Genomic DNA, 18,920 nt, shown 5'->3' on the forward strand with positions numbered 1-18,920 from the left:
TTTGCAATACGCGGGCCTCTCACTATTGTGGCCTCTCCCGTTGCGGAGCACAGGCTCCGGACGCGCAGGCCCAGCGGCCATGGCTCACGGGCCCAGCCGCTCCGCGGCATGTGGGATCTTCCCGGACCGGGGCACGAACCCGCGTCCCCTGCATCTGCGGGTGGACCCTCAACCACTGCGCCACCAAGGAAGCCCTTATTCACATTTTTGAGTCCTTCGGCAAAACATTGTACTAGCTTTGTTTTTTAATGAGATATACGTATGTGATCAAACATGGGCACTGCCTGAAAGAAGCTTAAGTTTAGTTTACTTTCTGACGCAAGGCTGGGGGGTCAGAAGACCTATATGCGGTTGCAAACATCTGTTCCTCCTCCTAAACGAATCCCTTTTCTAATCTCTTCTGTCTCTCCCATCCTAACCAACCCTCACCCCCCTGTCTACCCGATACACACTTAAGCTTTGAATTCCCTCCCACCTTTTTGGGGACCTTGCCGCATCACGCATCCCCTTTCCTATATTTTCTTTTACCTTGTTCCTCAATTCCCCCCCATACTCGTGGGCAATTTTAGGTTATGAAAGGCAAGATTATGCTAATCCCCATATAATCTCATTTACTCAGCTCATTTCATTTCTGTCCTTAAAAAAAATCCCATTAAAACTAAATAACCTTTATATGACTAAATATAATGCACTTTATTTCCTCCATGTGACTTCTGTGGCCTTTGACACTGCTAACTTTCCGTCTTTTTGAACTAAAACTTCTCTTCTGTGACAGTACTCCAAGTTTTCCTCCCAGCTCTCTAGATGCCACTGCCTGATTTTTACTGTGTTGGCATTTCTTCCTTGGTTTGTTCCCTAGATATGTGTTCTTCAGGCTTCCCCCAGCGCCCCCCCCATTGTCACAGTAATTAAACATATCCAGATCTCATGATTGTAGTTTCTACCTTATGCTAGTGACACCCAAATTTATATTTCTAGCCCTCTGTAAGTACATACTGGCTATGTCCTGATGTCCCGTAAGAACTCAGTTACCTTATCCCAAACTGAAAAACATCTGTCTTTACACATGTTCTGCAATCCTGAAACCTCTTTTCCTTTTAAAATTGTGATTCCTGACTCAAAGTGGTACCACTAATCTTACCAGGCTCCCAAACCAGAAATCTAAGACTTTGAGTCCTTCTCTGCTCACCAACTCCTCAATCTAATGAGTCATCATGTCCCTTTTATTTTACCACCTTAATGTTTCCCATAGCTTTCAGACTGTAGGTCAGATCTCATGGCCTGGCATTTCCTGATCTGTCCCGTATTTGCCTTCTCTTCCGTTATTCTCCCTCCCAGTCCCTCATTCTCCTGGCCCACTCCTCCACATTAATCACTTGGCTGACCCCTTTTGAAACATGGCTAAATTTCAGCACCTCTGGGGACTCTTTCCTTGAACCTGCCACCCTACTGTCTGATTTATACCTGTCCTTTGTGGTCAGCCCCATAGCATCTGCATGTACCGCTAGCACAGTGGTTCTCAACCAGGGGATATTTGAAAATGTCCGGAGACATTTTTGGTTGTTACAGTCCAGAGGGAAGGGAGTAATACTGGCAACTAGTTAGTAGAGGCCAGGGATGCTGCCAACCATCCTACAATGCACAGGACAGCCAACCCACAACAAAGAATTATCTGGCCCAAAATGTCAGTAGTCCCAAGGTTGAGAAACCCTGCCTAGCATAATATTTCGTTACTCAGTACTTCGATTATTTTCTTTTCTCCTCCACTAGAGAAGGGACCTTGTCTTATTTTTGCATCCCTAAATCTTGATACAGGGCCTTTCACATAGCCAAAGTTCAATAAATGTTGAAAAAAAAAAAGAGTAAAGGAGGTAATTAGGCTAAACTTATAAACTCTAGAGATGAGCAGCCAATCTGCTCCCATAGGCTGCTTGCTAATTTTCAGTGATTTCCTCCCTGTTGCCTTTCATGCACATTGCATGGATGCCCAACCTATCTGTTTATTTTGCATTTGTTTATTCAGGAAACATTGATTGACTCATTTTAAGCATAATATACTGATATTTTCTTTCTTCTGCATCACTTTAGGTTCCTTTCCTTACATGTATCTTGGCCATTTATGAAGAGGTAAAAATCATTAATTAGCTGGGTTTCAAAAAAATAAACCAAATAATTCTATTTAATTCTTATCAGAGGTTGGTTGATAAAAACTGTGCAGGCCACAATGACTTCAGCAAGTAAAGCAATTGAATTACAACTACAAGTGAAACAAAATGCAGAAGAGTTACAAGACTTTATGAGGGATTTAGAAAACTGGGAAAAAGATATTAAACAAAAGGATATGGAACTTAGAAGACAGAGTGGTGTTCCTGAAGAGGTAAATTGCTTAACTAAATTCCTACTTTAGCATCCAGCAAAACTATCTTAAAGTAAAGCACCACCTTTAAAATGTTTTGTGGAAATACTGATTGAAGTGATTTGCTTTCTGCCAACATTTTGAAAAATTCTGCTTTTTAAAGTCTTTGTAATAATTGTATTAACTATATTAAGACATTTTAAGGCTTAGTGAATAGTTCCTGAAAGGAAGACCATGTGATAATTTTAAGGTAAATGAACAGAATCATAAAATATGTGGGTTTGTATATAATTCTGTATATCATATATAATTATATATTTAGTGATATATTAACATACAGTATTGCCGTAAAAACTTAGGTAGTACCTAGACTCAACCAAATGGTTTTCTTAAGACAGTGCATTCAAATACAGATAGCGTTTTCATACTGTTTGTAATGACGTGGAGCCAGTTCAGTGTGCCATTGTACTGCTGCTAAATCATTGTACCAAGGCTGAAGATCAGGCAGTTTTTGAATTTAGGATTGCAAATCCTAAAATGCAAAGTGTATAATTAAAATTTCTAGGTAATGTCAATACTTTTCTTATGACTGAACAATGTTCAATATTTGTCAAAGGATGAATTAAACTTTTCAGGCATAAGTTATCATTATAAATGAGTGAATTGTTATTTCTAACCACTTGAAAATTAAATTAAAAATTACTTTTACTTGAAAATATACTTTAGTGAGAATTTTAAACATCGCTAGTTATACAGAAAAGAAAAGAGCAGTCTTAAAACGTTGTGTTGTTTTCCCTTCCTAGAATTTACCTCCTATTCGAAATGGGAATCTTAGGAAAAAGAAGAAAGGCAAAGTTAAAGAGTCATCTAAAAAAACCAAAGATGAAAACACAAAAAACAGGATAAAATCTTATGATTATGAGGCATGGGCAAAACTTGATGTGGTAAGTTAATCTGGTTATATGCTTCTTAGTATTTGAGTAAAATTTTCTTGGAGTTAGTTAAGAGTCATGGATTAAATGAAAAATAATGTAGAGTTCTTAGGACCTGTGTCTTTCTCTTATAGACTATTTTGTGTGGAATAAAAGCTTAAATACCTAGCTGTTCCGTTAACTAGATTATGTTTTCTCCTACAGTCCTCTTTCAGTGAATAGTGGCTAAAACAGCTGGATTCTTTTCTTTTTTCCTATTTTTTCTTTTTTTCCTCCTTTTGCACAAATAGTACATAAGAGATCCAGTGTACTCTTCACCCAATCTCCCCTAATGGTTACATCTTATTTATAGTACAGTATCAAAACCAGGAAATTGATATCGGTGCAATGTATGTATAGTTCTTTGCCATTTTATGACCTGTAGATTTGGGTAACCACCATTGCAATTAAGGTACGGAAATATTGCATCACCACAAAGACCTCTCCACCTATAGTTGCGCCTACCTCCTTCCTCTTCATCATCTCTAACCCTTAAACAGCCAGAATTCTAAGATAGTAATAATATGAGAAAAGAAGGACTCTACCAACATTTTTTTTTTTAAGAGACCGAAGGACCTGTAGAATACTGGCTAAAAGAGAATGCCTTTGGGTTTAGTCTTAGGGCTAGGGCTGCGTGACAATAGAATTAGGGCTATCTTGATTTCAGGAAGGGCCCTTCTAGGCTGGTGTGGTGCATGCCTCCCATCTCCCACACATGAGACACAGTGTAGCTGGAGAATTAATTACTCTGCCACATAACCCTCTATGCAGTATTCCAAGCAGCCACTGTCAGGCCAACCTGTGAACGGGAACCTGTTGGCCAGCCTTATTGCAGACTCTGACCCACCCTAAGGGTTGATTTTGTTAGGTTGATTTGGAATACACACTCGCTTTTAGTCTTTTTTAAAAGTGTTCATTATGTAATATTTGATTCATACAAAATAGTTTGTAGAGATACGTGTTCTAAAGCATGATAATAAAATGAATACATAAACCCACCACCTAACATAAAGAGAATTTTTTCAATCCCATTGAAGCTGCCAGTGTGCTCCTTCCCTGTCCCATCTTCTTTTCTCCTCTCTACCTTCAGAGGTAACTACTATTCTGATTTTTGTGTGTATTATTTTCTTTGCACTTTTTTGCTTAACATTTTTATTGAGGTATAACATTCATACAGTAAAGTCCCCAAATCTTAAATGTACAACTTCCTGAATTTTCACTCATGTACAAAACTGAGAAACTACCATGCAGATCAAGATATAGAACATTTCTCGTATCCCAGAAACCTCCCTTTTCCGTTGATTACCTCCCAGAGGTGGCCACTGTTGTGATCTCTAATATTGTAGATAGGTTTTGCCAGTTTTGGAATTTCTTACAGTTGCATCGTACAGTATGCACGGTTCTCTGTTTGGCTTCTTTTGCTATTATTGTCTGAGATTGATCTGTAGTGTCAGTAGCAGTAGTTTGTTCTTTTTCATTGCTGATCAGAATTCCATTGTGTGGATATATCACAATTTGTGTATCCATTCTCCTATTGATATACACTGAGTTGTTTTCAGCTTGGGGCCGTTATGAATAAACCTGCTATGAACATTCTTGTACATGTCTTTTGATGGATATAGCACCTGGGATGGTATTTGCTTGGTCATAGTTTGTATATGCATTTAGCATTAGAAGATACTGCCAAATGGTTTTTCAAATTAGTTTTATTTCTCTTTTTATAAAACATTTATTTTAATTAATTTTTAAATTGAAGTATAGTTGATTTACAGTTTAGTTTCAGGTGTACAGCAAAGTGATTCAGTTTTATATGTATATATACACACACACTTATCTGTACTTTTTCAGATTCTTTTCCATTACAGGTTATTACAAGATATTGAATATAGTTCCCTGTGCTATATAGTCGGTCCTTATTGTTTATGTTTTATATATAGTAGTGTATATCTGTTAAACCCAAACTCCTAATTTATCCCTCCCCCACTTCCCCCTTTGGTAACCATAAACTGTTTTCTATGTCTGAGAGTCTGTTTCTGTTTTGTAAGTGAGTTCGTTTGTATCACTTTTTTCTTTTTCTTTTTTTAATTTTTATTTTATATTGGAGCATAGTCGATTAACAATGTTGTGTTAGTTTCAGGTGTACAGCAAAGTGATTCAGTTATACATATACATGTATCTATTCTTTTTCAAACTCTTTTCCCGTTTAGGTTATTACAGAATATTGAGCAGAGTTCTCTGTGCTGTACAGTAGGTCCTTGTTGGTTATCTATTTTAAATACAGTAGTGTGTATATGTCAATCCCAAACTCCCAATCTATCCCTGCCCCCCGACCCTTCCCCCCAGTAACCGTAAGTTTGTTCTCTAAGTCTGTGACTCTGTTTCTGTTTTATAAATAAATTCATTTGTATCTTTTTTTTTTATTTTTTAGATTCTGCATATAAGCAATATCATATGATATTTGTCTCTCTCTGTCTGACTTACTTCACTTAGTATGATAATCTCCATATCCATCCATGTTGCTGCAAATGGCATTATTTTATTCTTTTTTGTGGCTGAGAAATATTCCATTGTATATATGTACCACATTTTCTTTATCCCTTCCTCTGTCGATGGACATTTAGGTTGCTTCCGTATCTTGGCTATTGTAAATAGTGCTGCTAGGAGCATTGGGCTGCATGTATGTTTTCAAATTAGAGTTTTTGTCTTTTCCAGTTACATGCCCAGGAGTGGGATTGCTGGATCATATGGTAGCTCTATTTTTAGTTTTGTAAGGAACCTCTATACTGTTCTCCATAGTGGCTGAACCAATTTACATTCCCACCAGCAGAGTGGGAGGGTTCCTTTTTCTCCACGCCCTCTCCAGCATTTATTATTTGTAGACTTTTTGATGATGGCTGCTCTGACTGGTGTGAAGTGATACCTCATTGTAGTTTTGATTTGCATTTCTCTGATAATTAGTGATGTTGAGCATCTTTTCATGTGCCTATTGTCCATCTGTATGTCTTCTTTGGAGAAATGTCTATTTAGGTCTTCTGCCCTGGTTGTATTTTTCTTAATGAAACCAAGGCTAATTGAGTCCAGAGAGAGCACACATTATTATTTAAATAGTATGTCATCTGCTTTAGTAATGTCTCGATGCAAGAGAAGTATGATTTTGGGTCTTGAATTTATTACTGTTGGAAATGATACTTTCTGAACATGATTTATTCTCTGCTAAGTATTATTTAGTCTGCTTTAATTTTTTGTAACTTTACCCCCTTCTATGTAGCCTTTTCCTTTTCATAAATTGGAATCTTCTTATAATGCCCTTTCCTAAAAGGCATCATGTCAGATGATTTCTTAGAGAGTTGCTTTCTACAGTCATTTATTCATTCAACAGATATTGATTGAACTCCTGGTTTGTGTGGCCAGTGCAGTCATGATTGTTCCATTCTAGTTCAGATCAGAGCAGCGGCTTTGGTGTTCTGCTGCTGTTAGTTTTCTACACATGTCTGTGTAACAGGGTTGGACAGTCTTGGCTTTAATCTTGGTAGGCTGATGGAATTTCTAGAATCTTCATGCTGATACACATAGCTAAATTTCAGTCCATCTTTGAATGTTCATTCAATGAAACTAAGCATAGGTCTTATTTTGTTTTTTAATTTATCAACAATTTTTTCCTACATAAATTATTTAAAATAGTATATTGTTAAATACAGAAAGGATTTTGTTTATATAATAAGTTTTTGTTTACATGAGTTTTCTTTTTAATAAATTTTTAAATTTTATTTTACTTATTTTTGGCTGCATTGGGTCTTCGTTGTTGCGTGTGGGCTTTCTCTAGTTGCATCAAGAGGGTGTGCTACTCTTTGTTGCGTGTGCGGGCTTCTCATTGCGGTGGCTTCTCTTGTGCCGAGCATGGGCTCTAGAGCGCAGGCCCAGTAGTTGTGGCTCACGGGCTTAGTCGCTCTGCAGCACGTGGGATCTTTCCAGACCAGGGCTTGAACCCGTGTCCTCTGCATTGGCAGGCAGGTTCTTAACCACTGCGCCACCAGGGAAGCCCGTTTACATGAGTTTTAATGAACTCTTTTATGGTTACTGGTTTAAAATCTCTTACTAGGGAGTTCCCTGGTGGCCTAGTGATTACGATTCTGGGCTTTCACTGCCGTGGCCTGGGTTCAGTCCCTGGCTGGGGAACTGAGATCCCGTGAGCCAAGTGGTGTGGGAAAAAAAAGAAAAATCTCTTACTAAAAATCATTCTTTTATTATATGTGCTAAAAAAAGTGATTAAAAAAATACTGATGGGGTCCATGAAATGATTCATTACCGTGAAAGGAATGTGTGAGTCAGAAGAGATTGGGAACTGCTGGACTAGCATGTTATGTATTTTCTTTGGTAGAGTCAGCTATATTTTGGAATACACTGAGAAACAGTATACTATAGTCATTGAGAACCCTCTGGAGGAGGCAGACTGCCTGGGTTCAGATCCTCATTTGGCCACTTACTAGCTGAGTGACCCTGAGTGAGTTAACTAACTTCTATTTGTCATTTCCTTCAAGTGAAACACATGGGTAATTATGTCTACCTCATAGGTTGCTGTGAGAATCAGGAGTTAATTGTGCTCTACAAGCAGTTTTTCTTTTAAAAATAAGAGAAAAAAAAGGTTTTTAGATAAAACCTTTCTCTGCTGTTGGATGCAATTATATAGATTTGGGGTTATTTGCAAACTTCTCTTATGTAAAGGAATAATACTTCACTGCTAATAGTTTGTGATTTAGGGGTGATTTTTAGACTCTATTGACTTAGCTCACTTTATGAATTCAAAGTCAGATTCTCTAAGTGGTTTGGATCTTGGTTTTCTAAGCAAGAATACCCTTTTGTCTGGGTTTAGTCTTAAGAATGAGAGGTTACTTGAGTTGCTTTTGTAGGCCTTTAGGTCCTTAGATTGTAACAACTTAATGTTTTGTTGAATGTTCTTTTGGGGGGGGCGGAGTTTATCTTCTGTTTTTAATGGTCATGTAATTATGAACACTGTTTCCCTACTTTTGATTTCAGGACAGTATCCTTGATGAGCTTGACAAAGAAGAGAGTACCCATGATTCTTTGTCTCAAGAATCGGAGTCAGAAGAAGATGGGATTCATGTAGATTCACAAAAGGCTCTTGCTCTAAAAGAAAAGGTACTCTTTAGGTTAGCCGTTCGTTCCTTCAAGTAAGCAGGATATGTAGAAAATCATGTCCATCCCAAGATTTCTACAGCATAATTTAGGGGGTGTTCAAACTTTAAGCTGTTATTGGCTATATCGCTATCGGGAGGCAGTATAGCGTAGTGGTTAGGAGTATGTGCTCTAAAACCAGATTATCTAGGTTCACATCCTGTGTCAAGTTCTTTAAATTGCCTGTGTGTACTCAGTTTTCTCAGCTGTAAAATAAGATTAATATTATTACTAAACCTCAATGGGTGGTTGTGTTATTAAATGAATTATTATATGTAAAGTGCTTGGAGCATACAGAGAGTTATTCCAGGGCTTTAAGTAGTAGACTGAAGTACTAATCAAATCAGCGCGTGATTCTTGACATGGACATTATATCCCATTCCTCCATATCACAGACCATCTTTGGTTGCTTTTTGGAACGTTCAGCATCTCCCTGAGGAATGCCTCATTATTGTAAAACTGGCTATATTGCTTTTCAAAGAGGTGGCACTCTTTCAGATTAAAATTTATCTTTATGCCTTTCTTTTGTTACATTTCTGTGGGTTCTTATTGTCAACAAAAAGTATATAATGCTAGGTATTTTACTCATTTTTCTGCCAGGGCTCTTGGATTGTGACCAAACTATGACTATGTAGTGAATTTTAGCGCTTGTAAAAAGACCACTTTGCTTAATTCCCTTGCCTTTCTTGTGAGCCTTGATCACATGGCTAATGAGATAGGAAGAGATGGATAATAATGAAAGAAAATGGCTCTGGAATTCTGTGCCAGTATATATCTGACTTGTATGCTTTTTCAGGGTAATAAATACTTCAAACAAGGAAAATATGATGAAGCGATTGAATGCTACACCAAAGGCATGGGTGCTGACCCATATAATCCTGTGTTACCAACAAACAGAGCATCAGCATACTTTAGACTGAAAAAGTAAGGAATTTCCATAATGTGTGTGAATATTTTATGTGTATATGGAGACTTTAAAAAAAAAACCTTTCGTGATAAAATGTGTGGGAATGCTTGAAAAAGTTTTACATTTCTTTTCAACTATAAATTTTTATAACTCACTCCCTTTTATTTGGTTCTTTTACTTAAGCCATTTTAAACATTCAGGTGCTCAAACCCTGCTCCTGTAGCTCACTTTACTGAGGTGTTCCTCCTCTAAATGTTGAGTAATGATGCTCTTTACCTAATTCACAGACGCAAAAAAAGTTAGCTGGGTAAAAATTTTTTATAAATTAATTTTGCTTCATTATTTTGAAAAATTATTTATCCACTATTTAACACAGAGAACTTTTATTATGGTAAACTTAAAATATGTTTCAACATTTGTTTAAGTCATACCCTTTAAATAAATACTTAATGTTGAAGAACATAAATGTGTATGGTCTTAATCCCAAGCAGGGAACTGACCTATCATAAGAAATTTTAAAAAGACAAATACCATCAAGGAGGACATTCTTACTGTTTTAATTATTTGGAAATATGAACTATATTGGTGTCTGAGTTTTTACTGTTTTAAATAGAATATTTTTAGATCTTTGAAACTCGTGCTATTCATATCCTGACAAATTAGGGGAATATTTACATTTTATAATATTTGATATCTACACTGTGTAAATGATGAAGAAAAATTTTAAATAAACCTGCATGAGCCTGCCACCCAGCTTAAGAATCAGAACATTACTTTTGAAGCTACCTTTGATATTCTTTTCCATATCCTGACCCTTGTCCCTCCCAGTAAACCACTATCTTGAGTTGTATATCATTCTTTTGATTAAAAAAAAAGTTCATTTTATATGTATGTATCTTTAAATAATATATTGTATAACATTGCTTATTTTTGAGCTTTAAAAGTATTTCATACTGGATGTAGTCTTCTGTGGCTTGTCTATTTCTTTGAATAGTATCTTTCTAAGATTTGTTTGTATTTTGCATATAGCTGTAGATCTCTCATTTTCACTGTTATATGCAGTTCCTTTTTATTAATGTACCATTATGTATCCATTCTCCGGTTGCTGGATTGTTGGTTTCTTCCTTTCTTCCTCTCTTTCCTTTTCTTCTCCCTGCTTTCTTTCCCTGCCTTCCACCCTCCTTCCCTTTCTTATTTAACAACAGTGATACTGTGAACACTCTTGTACCTGTTTCTTGGTGCTGGGTCATAGGATGTTCACAGGTTCAACTTTAAATGGTGGTAACCAGTTGCTACAAGGGGAGTTGTAACATTCCTGTTAGCAGTGTATAAGAGTGAATGTTCCATATCTTTACCAACACGGGTATAATTGGGCTTCTGAATTGTTTTCAGTCTAGGGAGTGTAAAATGGTAATTCACTGTGGCCTTAACTTGCATTTCCCCAATTTCTAATGAGGTTGAGCATCTTCTTATATGTTTATTCACCACTTAGTTATTTTTTTTCTGTGAAATGTCTGTTTTATCTTTTGACCATTTTTCTGTTAGGCTGTTTTGCTGTTGATTTTTAAGAGTTCTTTACTCTAGACACTAATTCTTTAGTGTTTATTTATAATAATTATCTTGTCTCAATTTGTAGTTGGTCTTTTTATATGGAGTCTTGGTGAGCAGAAAATTTTAATTTAATATAATTTTTTATTTTTATTATTACTATTTTTATTTATTTATTTTTTGCAGTACACGGGCCTCTCACAATATTATTATTATTATTTTTTCGCCCTACCATGTGGCATGTGGGATCTTAGTTCCCCATGCAGGGATTGAACCTGTGCCCCCTGCATTGGGAGCTCAGAGTCTCAACCACGGACTGCCAGGGAAGTCCCAGAAATTTTTAATTTTAATGTGTTTCTTTTATTGATTTTTGTAAAATGTTGGCACTTTGAAAAATATGATTTGTTAAAGTAGCTGAGTTCGTAACAGTCTCTTATATTTACTCCTAAAAGTTTTACTTTTCACGCTTAAGTCTTTTTATATATGCTGAAGGTAGAATTCCAATTTCATATCTTTTCACATGAATATCCCAGTTGTTTCAGACCTATTTGTTGAATATCATGCTTTCCCCATGAATCTGCAATTCCACTGTTGTCATATGTCAAGTTTGCACGGATCTCTTTTTCATCTCTCTATTCTTTACATTGATCTGTTGCCCGTTACTATAACCATTCCACACTGTCTTTAATTATTGTAGCATTATAATTATAATGTCTTGGTATTTGGTATAGGGCATTCTCCTACCTTATTATTCTTTAGGAATGTTGGGTATTTTTGAACTTTTACTTATCAGTATAAATTTTAGAATCATCTTGTCAAATTCCTTGAAAACTTTTGATTACAATTGCATTGGATTTGTAGGTCAGTTTGGAGAGAATTATATTGTTGTGTTTTTGTGTCTTATTATAGATGAATGTGAAATTGCTCTACTTCTTTGATGTCTTTGAAGACAGTCTTGTAATTTTCTGCATATGGATCTTGTACATCTTTTGTTAGATTTATCAGTTTTTTGTTGCTGATCTCTAGTAGGGTAGCCACCTTGCTAAACTTTCATTATTTCTAACAATGTCTCCAGATTGTTTTTGAGTTTTCTTGGTAGACCATCATATCATCTAAGAATGTCAGTTTTGTTCCTTCCTTTACAGTTCTTTTGGCTGTTTTTTTCTTTCTTACGGAACTACATTGGCCGGGACCTCTAGCACAGTACTGAGAAAAAGCAGTGATAGTGGGCATTTTTGTTCTTTGCTTTAAAGGGAGTAGTACTCAAGTCTCACCATCAGGAATTATTGATTTTAGTGGGCTTCACTAAAAGGAGATGGGAAACATGCCTTCAATTGGGAAGTAAATTCCCTTTTCAGAGATTTCAGAAACAAATTTTTTGAAGTTTTGGTGTAACAGATGATTTTTATTTTTTTTTTAAATTGTAGATTTGCTGTTGCTGAGTCTGATTGTAATTTAGCAATTGCCTTGAATAGAAGTTATACAAAGGCTTATGCAAGACGAGGTGCTGCTCGATTTGCTTTGCAAAAATTAGAGGATGCCAAAAAAGGTATTAATATTTTCCAAGTCATCCTTATCTAAAAAATTATTTAAATTTTTAATTTAACTGATGCTATATGAAGAATAATAGAGAATGACAGTTACTACCTTCAGAGATCTGTCTATTATTGAATAAAACTCATTTTTGTAATTTAAAGTGTGTCTTGATATTTTGGGAAAAGAGCATGTTATTTGCCACCAATTAGACTTTGGTTCAAATTCTCGTTTGACCATGAGCTGTGTGACCAGGAGAAGGTTATGTATCTTCTCTGGTTTTCAATTTCTCATCTGTGAAATAGGGATTAAAACATCTAGTTGGCTATTATGAGGCTAGAGGTAATGCATGTAAAGCCTTAACACATTTTTATTTATTTGTAAATTCTAAGCCTTCCATTATTCCATAAAATAGGTTTGCATAGTACAGATCACAAAATCTGAATGACGCTGATGTCTGAAAGATTGTGCTCCTTCTTGGTTTTATGAAGTATAACTTATGATAGCAAGTATTCTCCCCGGGGCTGGTAGAAGAAGGTGATCTGTCACAAGGATTCTGTCAGGGTTTTGTCTGTCCTGGGGGAATGGAGGAAGTCCAGTGGCATAATGTTAGTGTTTCTTAGTTCCTCTTAATTTTGCTACAGGATAGTTACCTATGTGTCACATGTAAGCAAATGATTGTTGTTCTATACCAGTTTTTTAATCTCATATGTCTTTCAAATATTCTTTATCTTCTGTTTTACTCAGATTATGAAAAAGTATTAGAACTGGAACCCAATAACTTTGAAGCTACAAATGAACTCAGGAAAATTAATCAGGTACACTGGCTGTTTAAATTAAGTACATTACTTATCACTTTTATTTGATAAAGTAAAGGTTTTTGCATAGACTTTGTACTATGTAACACAGACATTTTTCTACTTTTAATTCTTTGTACTATAGAGTTTTTTACTAAACAAATTTGTAAGCTAGAGGTGGTATAATGGTATTTAAAGATTCTTAATTAGTTATTATCTTAAAAAGTTGTCTGAGATATTTAGAACTACTGCTGCTTCACTTTTTCCTAGATGTCAGAATCATTTTTTTTTTATCTCACTGATTTTTCTTATTTGGCTTGTGCTTTGATTTTTGTACTTTTGCATATTTCTTTGATTTTGTATAGTTTTAAAGTTGCTCCATCTTTATGGTCTATATAGCAAAAATAATACTAATTTTTTAACAGTAAGAAAATAGGTACTTAAATGTAAAATTTGCTGTCAAATGATACTGAACAGTTACATATCCCTTTTACTTTGCTGTTGAATCAGTTATAATTATTTTGCCATCTGTTGAAACTTTGATAAAAAAGTGACAATGATTGGGGAAAGTCTGCCTTTAAATATTGCCATTACTTATTGCACATAAAATCTGTTGGTCGATATATCAACTTGCTTATAATTGTGAACTGTATTGTATATTTTCGTGTTTTGTCCGAGGTCAAATAATGACTATGAATATTAAATTTGAGAAATTTGGTGATGTGGTCTCAATTACCTTCTTGGTTTTTGAAAATCGTTCCTAGAACAGTGTAGAAATTCGATAAATATTTGTTGAATAAATGAACAACTGTCTTTAGTGAATATTACTTATTTTAATTGGAATAAGATGCACATTCAATTTCTTTGCTTTTTATTTTAGTAAGTAGAAAGATTTTGAATTGGCCTAAATATTATTTTAATTATTTGAAATGTGGCAGGAATTCTAATATATTTGAATAATTTATTGTTTTAAAGTCAAATATGTATGCGTCTTCCATTACTTGTTTTATTTTAGCTGACTGCTGTGTCTCCTAGGCTTTAACTTCCAAAGAAAACTCATATCCAGAGGAAGCTGATACAATGATTAAGTCAGCTGAAGGAGAGAAAAAACAAACTGAAGAGCAACAGAATAAACAGCAGGCCATTTCAGAGAAAGATCGGGTAATCCAGGATTCCAACAAATATATGTTTCTCTGAGCTTACTCTTAGCTTTTTGTGTATCAGTTAAGTTTCTGTCTTTCCTAATATTATGTTAAAATTCTTCTTCAGTAGAAACTGAAACTTAAATATACTAAAACTTCTGGGGCCTACTAATTAAAACTTTGAGTAATTGATGACTTAATACATAATACTAAAAAAGTATTTAAGTTTAGGAAACAAATTACTTTTGAGCATTTTAACATATATTTACATATTGTGGTTATAAATTTAACATACAAATAAATTACAATTCATTCTTACTTATTTTTCATTAACTCCCACTGAACTATTTCTGATAAAAATTTCTTTAGAAATCCTGAGTTGAGATTTAATTTAACATATTATAGCCTTTCATGGACCCACAACAAATACTTATGGAATGATTATTGATTGTGATATATCTGATTCTGATTAGAAATAAATGTTAGTGAACTCTAGTATACACATTCCAGTACAGTTTAATTTATCCTATGTTTAGACACATTGATGTCACTGAAGAGTGAGCTGTACAGTCTGATACTCTGTTCTTTCACAAAAATTATTTGAGTTTTGAAATTCTTCTGTAGAGATTCTATTTTTTTTGGCTGTGCCTTGTGGCTTGTGGGATCTTAGTTCCCTGACCAGGGTTTGAACCAAGGCCCTCAGCAGTGAGAGTGTGGAGTCCTAACCACTGGACCGCCAGGGAATTCCCTGTACAGATTCTAATATTACTAAAGAGTATAATGTTCGGGCCTATATTTATTTATAAAATCCTATTTACTTATTTATTTTTTGGCTATGTTGGTCTTCGTTGCTGCGCGCGGGCTTTCTCTAGTTGCCGTGAGCGGCAGCTACTCTGCGTTGCGGTGCCCAGGCTTCTCATTGTGGTGGCTTCTCTTGTTGCAGAGCACGGGCTCTAGGCACACGGGCTTCAGTAGTTCTGGCGCACGGGCTTCAGTAGTTGTGGCTCACGGGCTCTAGAGTGCAGGCTCAGTAGTTGTGGCACCTGGGCTTAGTTGCTCCACGGCACGTGGGATCTTCCCAGACCAGGGCTTGAACCCATGTCCCCTGCATTGGCAGGTGGATTCTTAACCACTGTGCCACCAGGGAAGCCCCTGGGCCTATATTTATTTTTTATTTATTTAAAAATTTTTTTTGCGGTACGCGGGCCTCTCACTGTTGTGGCCTCTCTCGTTGCGGAGCACAGGCTCCGGACGTGCAGGCTCAGCGGCCATGGCTCACGGGCCCAGCCGCTCCACGGCATGTGGGATCTTCCCAGACCGGGGCACGAACCCGTGTCCCCTGCATCGGCAAGCGGACTCTCAACCACTGCGCCACCAGGGAAGCCCCTGGGCCTATATTTATTAAAATGTGTTTTTAATTTAAGCTTTGTCCAATCTTAATTAATAAAATAATGGTTAATGCCGCAAGGTAATATAGTAGCATACTTTTTTTTTAGTACTCAGAAGAGATTAACACCATTATAAAAGCAATCCAAACTAACAGATTCTAAAACATGTATCATGGATTTTTAGCAATTAAAATATAGTTTAATTATTGATATAATAATGATGGGTATACTTGCAGTGTTGCTAAAGATTTGAATTCAACTAACCTTTTTTTTTTGCATTTTCTTTTTTATTCTTCTCCATACTTCTTCCAAAATGACAGGGGAATGCATTTTTCAAAGAGGGGAAATATGAAAGAGCAATCGAATGCTATACTCGAGGGATAGCAGCAGATGGCGCTAATGCCCTTCTTCCAGCTAACAGAGCAATGGCCTATCTGAAGATTCAGAAGTAAGTATTGGTTACTTTTAATTCTTTACAAGATGAAAAATGAAATTTACCATAAATTGGCATATTAGCTAAATAATAAATTTAAATTTAATTCATTTACTTCTAAGCATTAAAGTTAGAGAGAGAGAGTGTGTATGTGTGTCATAGTACATATTCAGTAAAAGTTAGCTCTAAAATATTTTTCCTGTTTTAATGCTCTGGCATTACACAATTTAACACTTCTTTAATTTCTTTATGTTATTCTGAATTAGTGATTTGAAAGTTATTTTTAACCTCAGAACCCTTTGGGCAGAATCTTATCTGGAAGTGTATACATATATAACAAAAGGGAATTGCTGTCATTGAAACTGCTGATTGATTACATATACAACTAAAACTTGGTCCTGTGATACTAACCACATATTTCTGGATGCACTCAAGGGCTCCATGTTGGACAGTCAGCAGGATAATATCTGATGACAGAAACTATGTCTTTGAATCTGTTGTAATAATACTTTACACACTAGTTACAGAATTAAAAATTCCTATAAATATCATAAGTAAGGATTCTAAACTATTTTGGTACCGTAGACCACTTTGGCTGCATGTTGCACCTTTCTCAAGATAATATTTTTAACTGCATAATGATACATTTAGGATTACAAAGGAAATCAACGATGTTGAAATAGAGTTTTAAAAATATTAAAATTTGTGATACATTGGTATACATACTTTTAAAAATTAACAGTACAAAATGAGAAACTATGTTTAAAATACAGGCAAGTTAAAAATAAATAAAAATACAGGCAAGTTAAAGTTAAAAAAATTTTTAAAGACATATTATTGTGAAAGTTTGAATAAAGCCACTAGAATTTGGGGGTTCTTTGACACATCTTCCACATATTGATCAACCAGTATATCTAGGTAATGCCCAGAAAGCAGCACAGATGATTACATTATACCAGTGTGATAACATATGGCTTCATGCTTTGGCATCCGAGTGACTGCTACAGACAGAGTTGCCTGGTAGCTGGCCAGCTGTGTCGTAGGAGCATTTATAAACAGGGGTACTATGATCACATGCAAACAAACAGCAGGTTAAACTACCACTGTATTCCTGAAGTAGTTGTGGTATCTTAAAGATGTCTGTAACAAATGTAATGTGATATGAAAATAACTGATTTTTATTGGTGACAAAGTCATAGGTACTGTTTTTACTACTGTGGTTTGTTATCTACACTTGTAATTGAAAGGAAAGCTGCATTTCATTTAAAAGTTAATGAAAATAAGGGTACAGTATTTTTCCCATCCAAGTTTTCAGATCTCTCACAGGATCTCAGGATAGGAACCTCTATCATATAAGAAAATTTTGATTGTATATTTAATCTCATTGAAATAAATAGACACATTAGAAGTGTATTATTTTGATTAGTCAGAGTAAAGATCATTGCATATCTTACTAAGGAAAATTTTGAATTTTGCTATTCCAGAATTGCACATGATTTAAAAATTGTAAGGCCTACATTTTTAGGTTTGACTAGTGCCAAGAATAATACCTTCTAATAGGTGATTATATTTACATTTATGAGAGTTCTAATTTTTTGTGTTTTATTGCTTTAGTTGATAACCACATAAGTATATTATGACAAGTTAAAAGTATTTTTTAATTTGAAAGAACTATTATGTGACTTTTTTAAACACCTTTAGTGGAGTATAATTGCTTTACAATGGTGCATTAGTTTCTGCCTTATAACAAAATGAATCAGCTATACATATACATATGTCCCCATATCTCCTCCCTCTTGAGTCTCCCTCCCATCCTCCCTATCCCACCCCTGTAGGTGGTCACAAAGCACTGAGCTGATCACCCTGTGCTATGCAGCTGCTTCCCACTAGCTATCTGTTTTACATTTGGTAGTGTATATATGTCCATGCCACTCTCACTTCATCCCAGCTTACCTTTCCCCCTCCCAGTGTCCTCAAGTCCATTGTCTACATCTGCGTCTTTATTCCTGTCCTGCCCCTATGTTCTTCATAACCATTTTGTTTTTTTAGATTCCATGTATATGTATTAGCATACGGTATGTGTTTTTCTCTTTCTGACTTACTTCACTCCGTATGACAGACTCTAGGTCCATCCACCTGACTACAAATAACTCAATTTCGTTTCTTTTTATGGCTGAGTAGTACTCCATTGTATATATGTGCCACATCTTCTTTATCCATTCATCTGTCGATGGACACTTAGGTTGCTTCCATGTCCTGGCTATTGTAAATAGAGCTGCAGTGAACATTTTGGTACATGACTTTTTGAATTACGGTTTTCTCAGGGTATATGCCCAGTAGTGGGATTGCTGGGTCATATGGTAGTTCTATTTTTAGTTTTTTAAGGAACCTCCATACTGTTCTCCATAGTGGCTCTATCAATTTACATTCCCACCAACAGTGCAAGAGGATTCCCTTTTCTCCACACGCTCTCCAGCATGCATTGTTTGTAGATTTTTTTGATGATGGCCATTCTGACTGGTGTGAGGTGATACCTCATTGTAGTTTTGATTTGCATTTCTCTAATGATTAGTGATGTTGAGCATCCATTTGTTTGTTGGCAATCTGTATACCTTCTTTGGAGAAATGTCTATTTAGGTCTTCTGCCCATTT

At 35.7% G+C, this 18,920-nt stretch overlaps 1 protein-coding gene across 2 annotated transcripts in view; it reads left to right on the forward strand.

Moving 5' to 3' along the window:
- The window catches only part of RPAP3 (RNA polymerase II associated protein 3), a 42,653-nt gene that overhangs the window by 555 nt on the left and 23,178 nt on the right, over window positions 1–18,920 (forward strand). The window contains exons 2-10 of one of the 2 annotated variants that reach the window (XM_024737069.1): window positions 2,089–2,127; window positions 2,219–2,377; window positions 3,160–3,300; window positions 8,362–8,484; window positions 9,317–9,444; window positions 12,403–12,524; window positions 13,256–13,326; window positions 14,341–14,466; window positions 16,156–16,283. In XM_024737069.1, the coding sequence (XP_024592837.1) occupies window positions 2,225–2,377; window positions 3,160–3,300; window positions 8,362–8,484; window positions 9,317–9,444; window positions 12,403–12,524; window positions 13,256–13,326; window positions 14,341–14,466; window positions 16,156–16,283 (992 nt within the window). In that variant the 5' untranslated portion in view covers window positions 2,089–2,127; window positions 2,219–2,224. Of the gene's footprint in view, window positions 1–2,088; window positions 2,128–2,193; window positions 2,378–3,159; window positions 3,301–8,361; window positions 8,485–9,316; window positions 9,445–12,402; window positions 12,525–13,255; window positions 13,327–14,340; window positions 14,467–16,155; window positions 16,284–18,920 lie in introns of both variants that reach the window. The other variant, XM_024737068.1, reaches the window with a different exon arrangement.

Source organism: Neophocaena asiaeorientalis, unplaced genomic scaffold (genome assembly GCF_003031525.2).
Source record: "Neophocaena asiaeorientalis asiaeorientalis breed wild unplaced genomic scaffold, Neophocaena_asiaeorientalis_V1.1 scaffold134, whole genome shotgun sequence".
Lineage (NCBI taxonomy): Eukaryota > Metazoa > Chordata > Mammalia > Artiodactyla > Phocoenidae > Neophocaena > Neophocaena asiaeorientalis.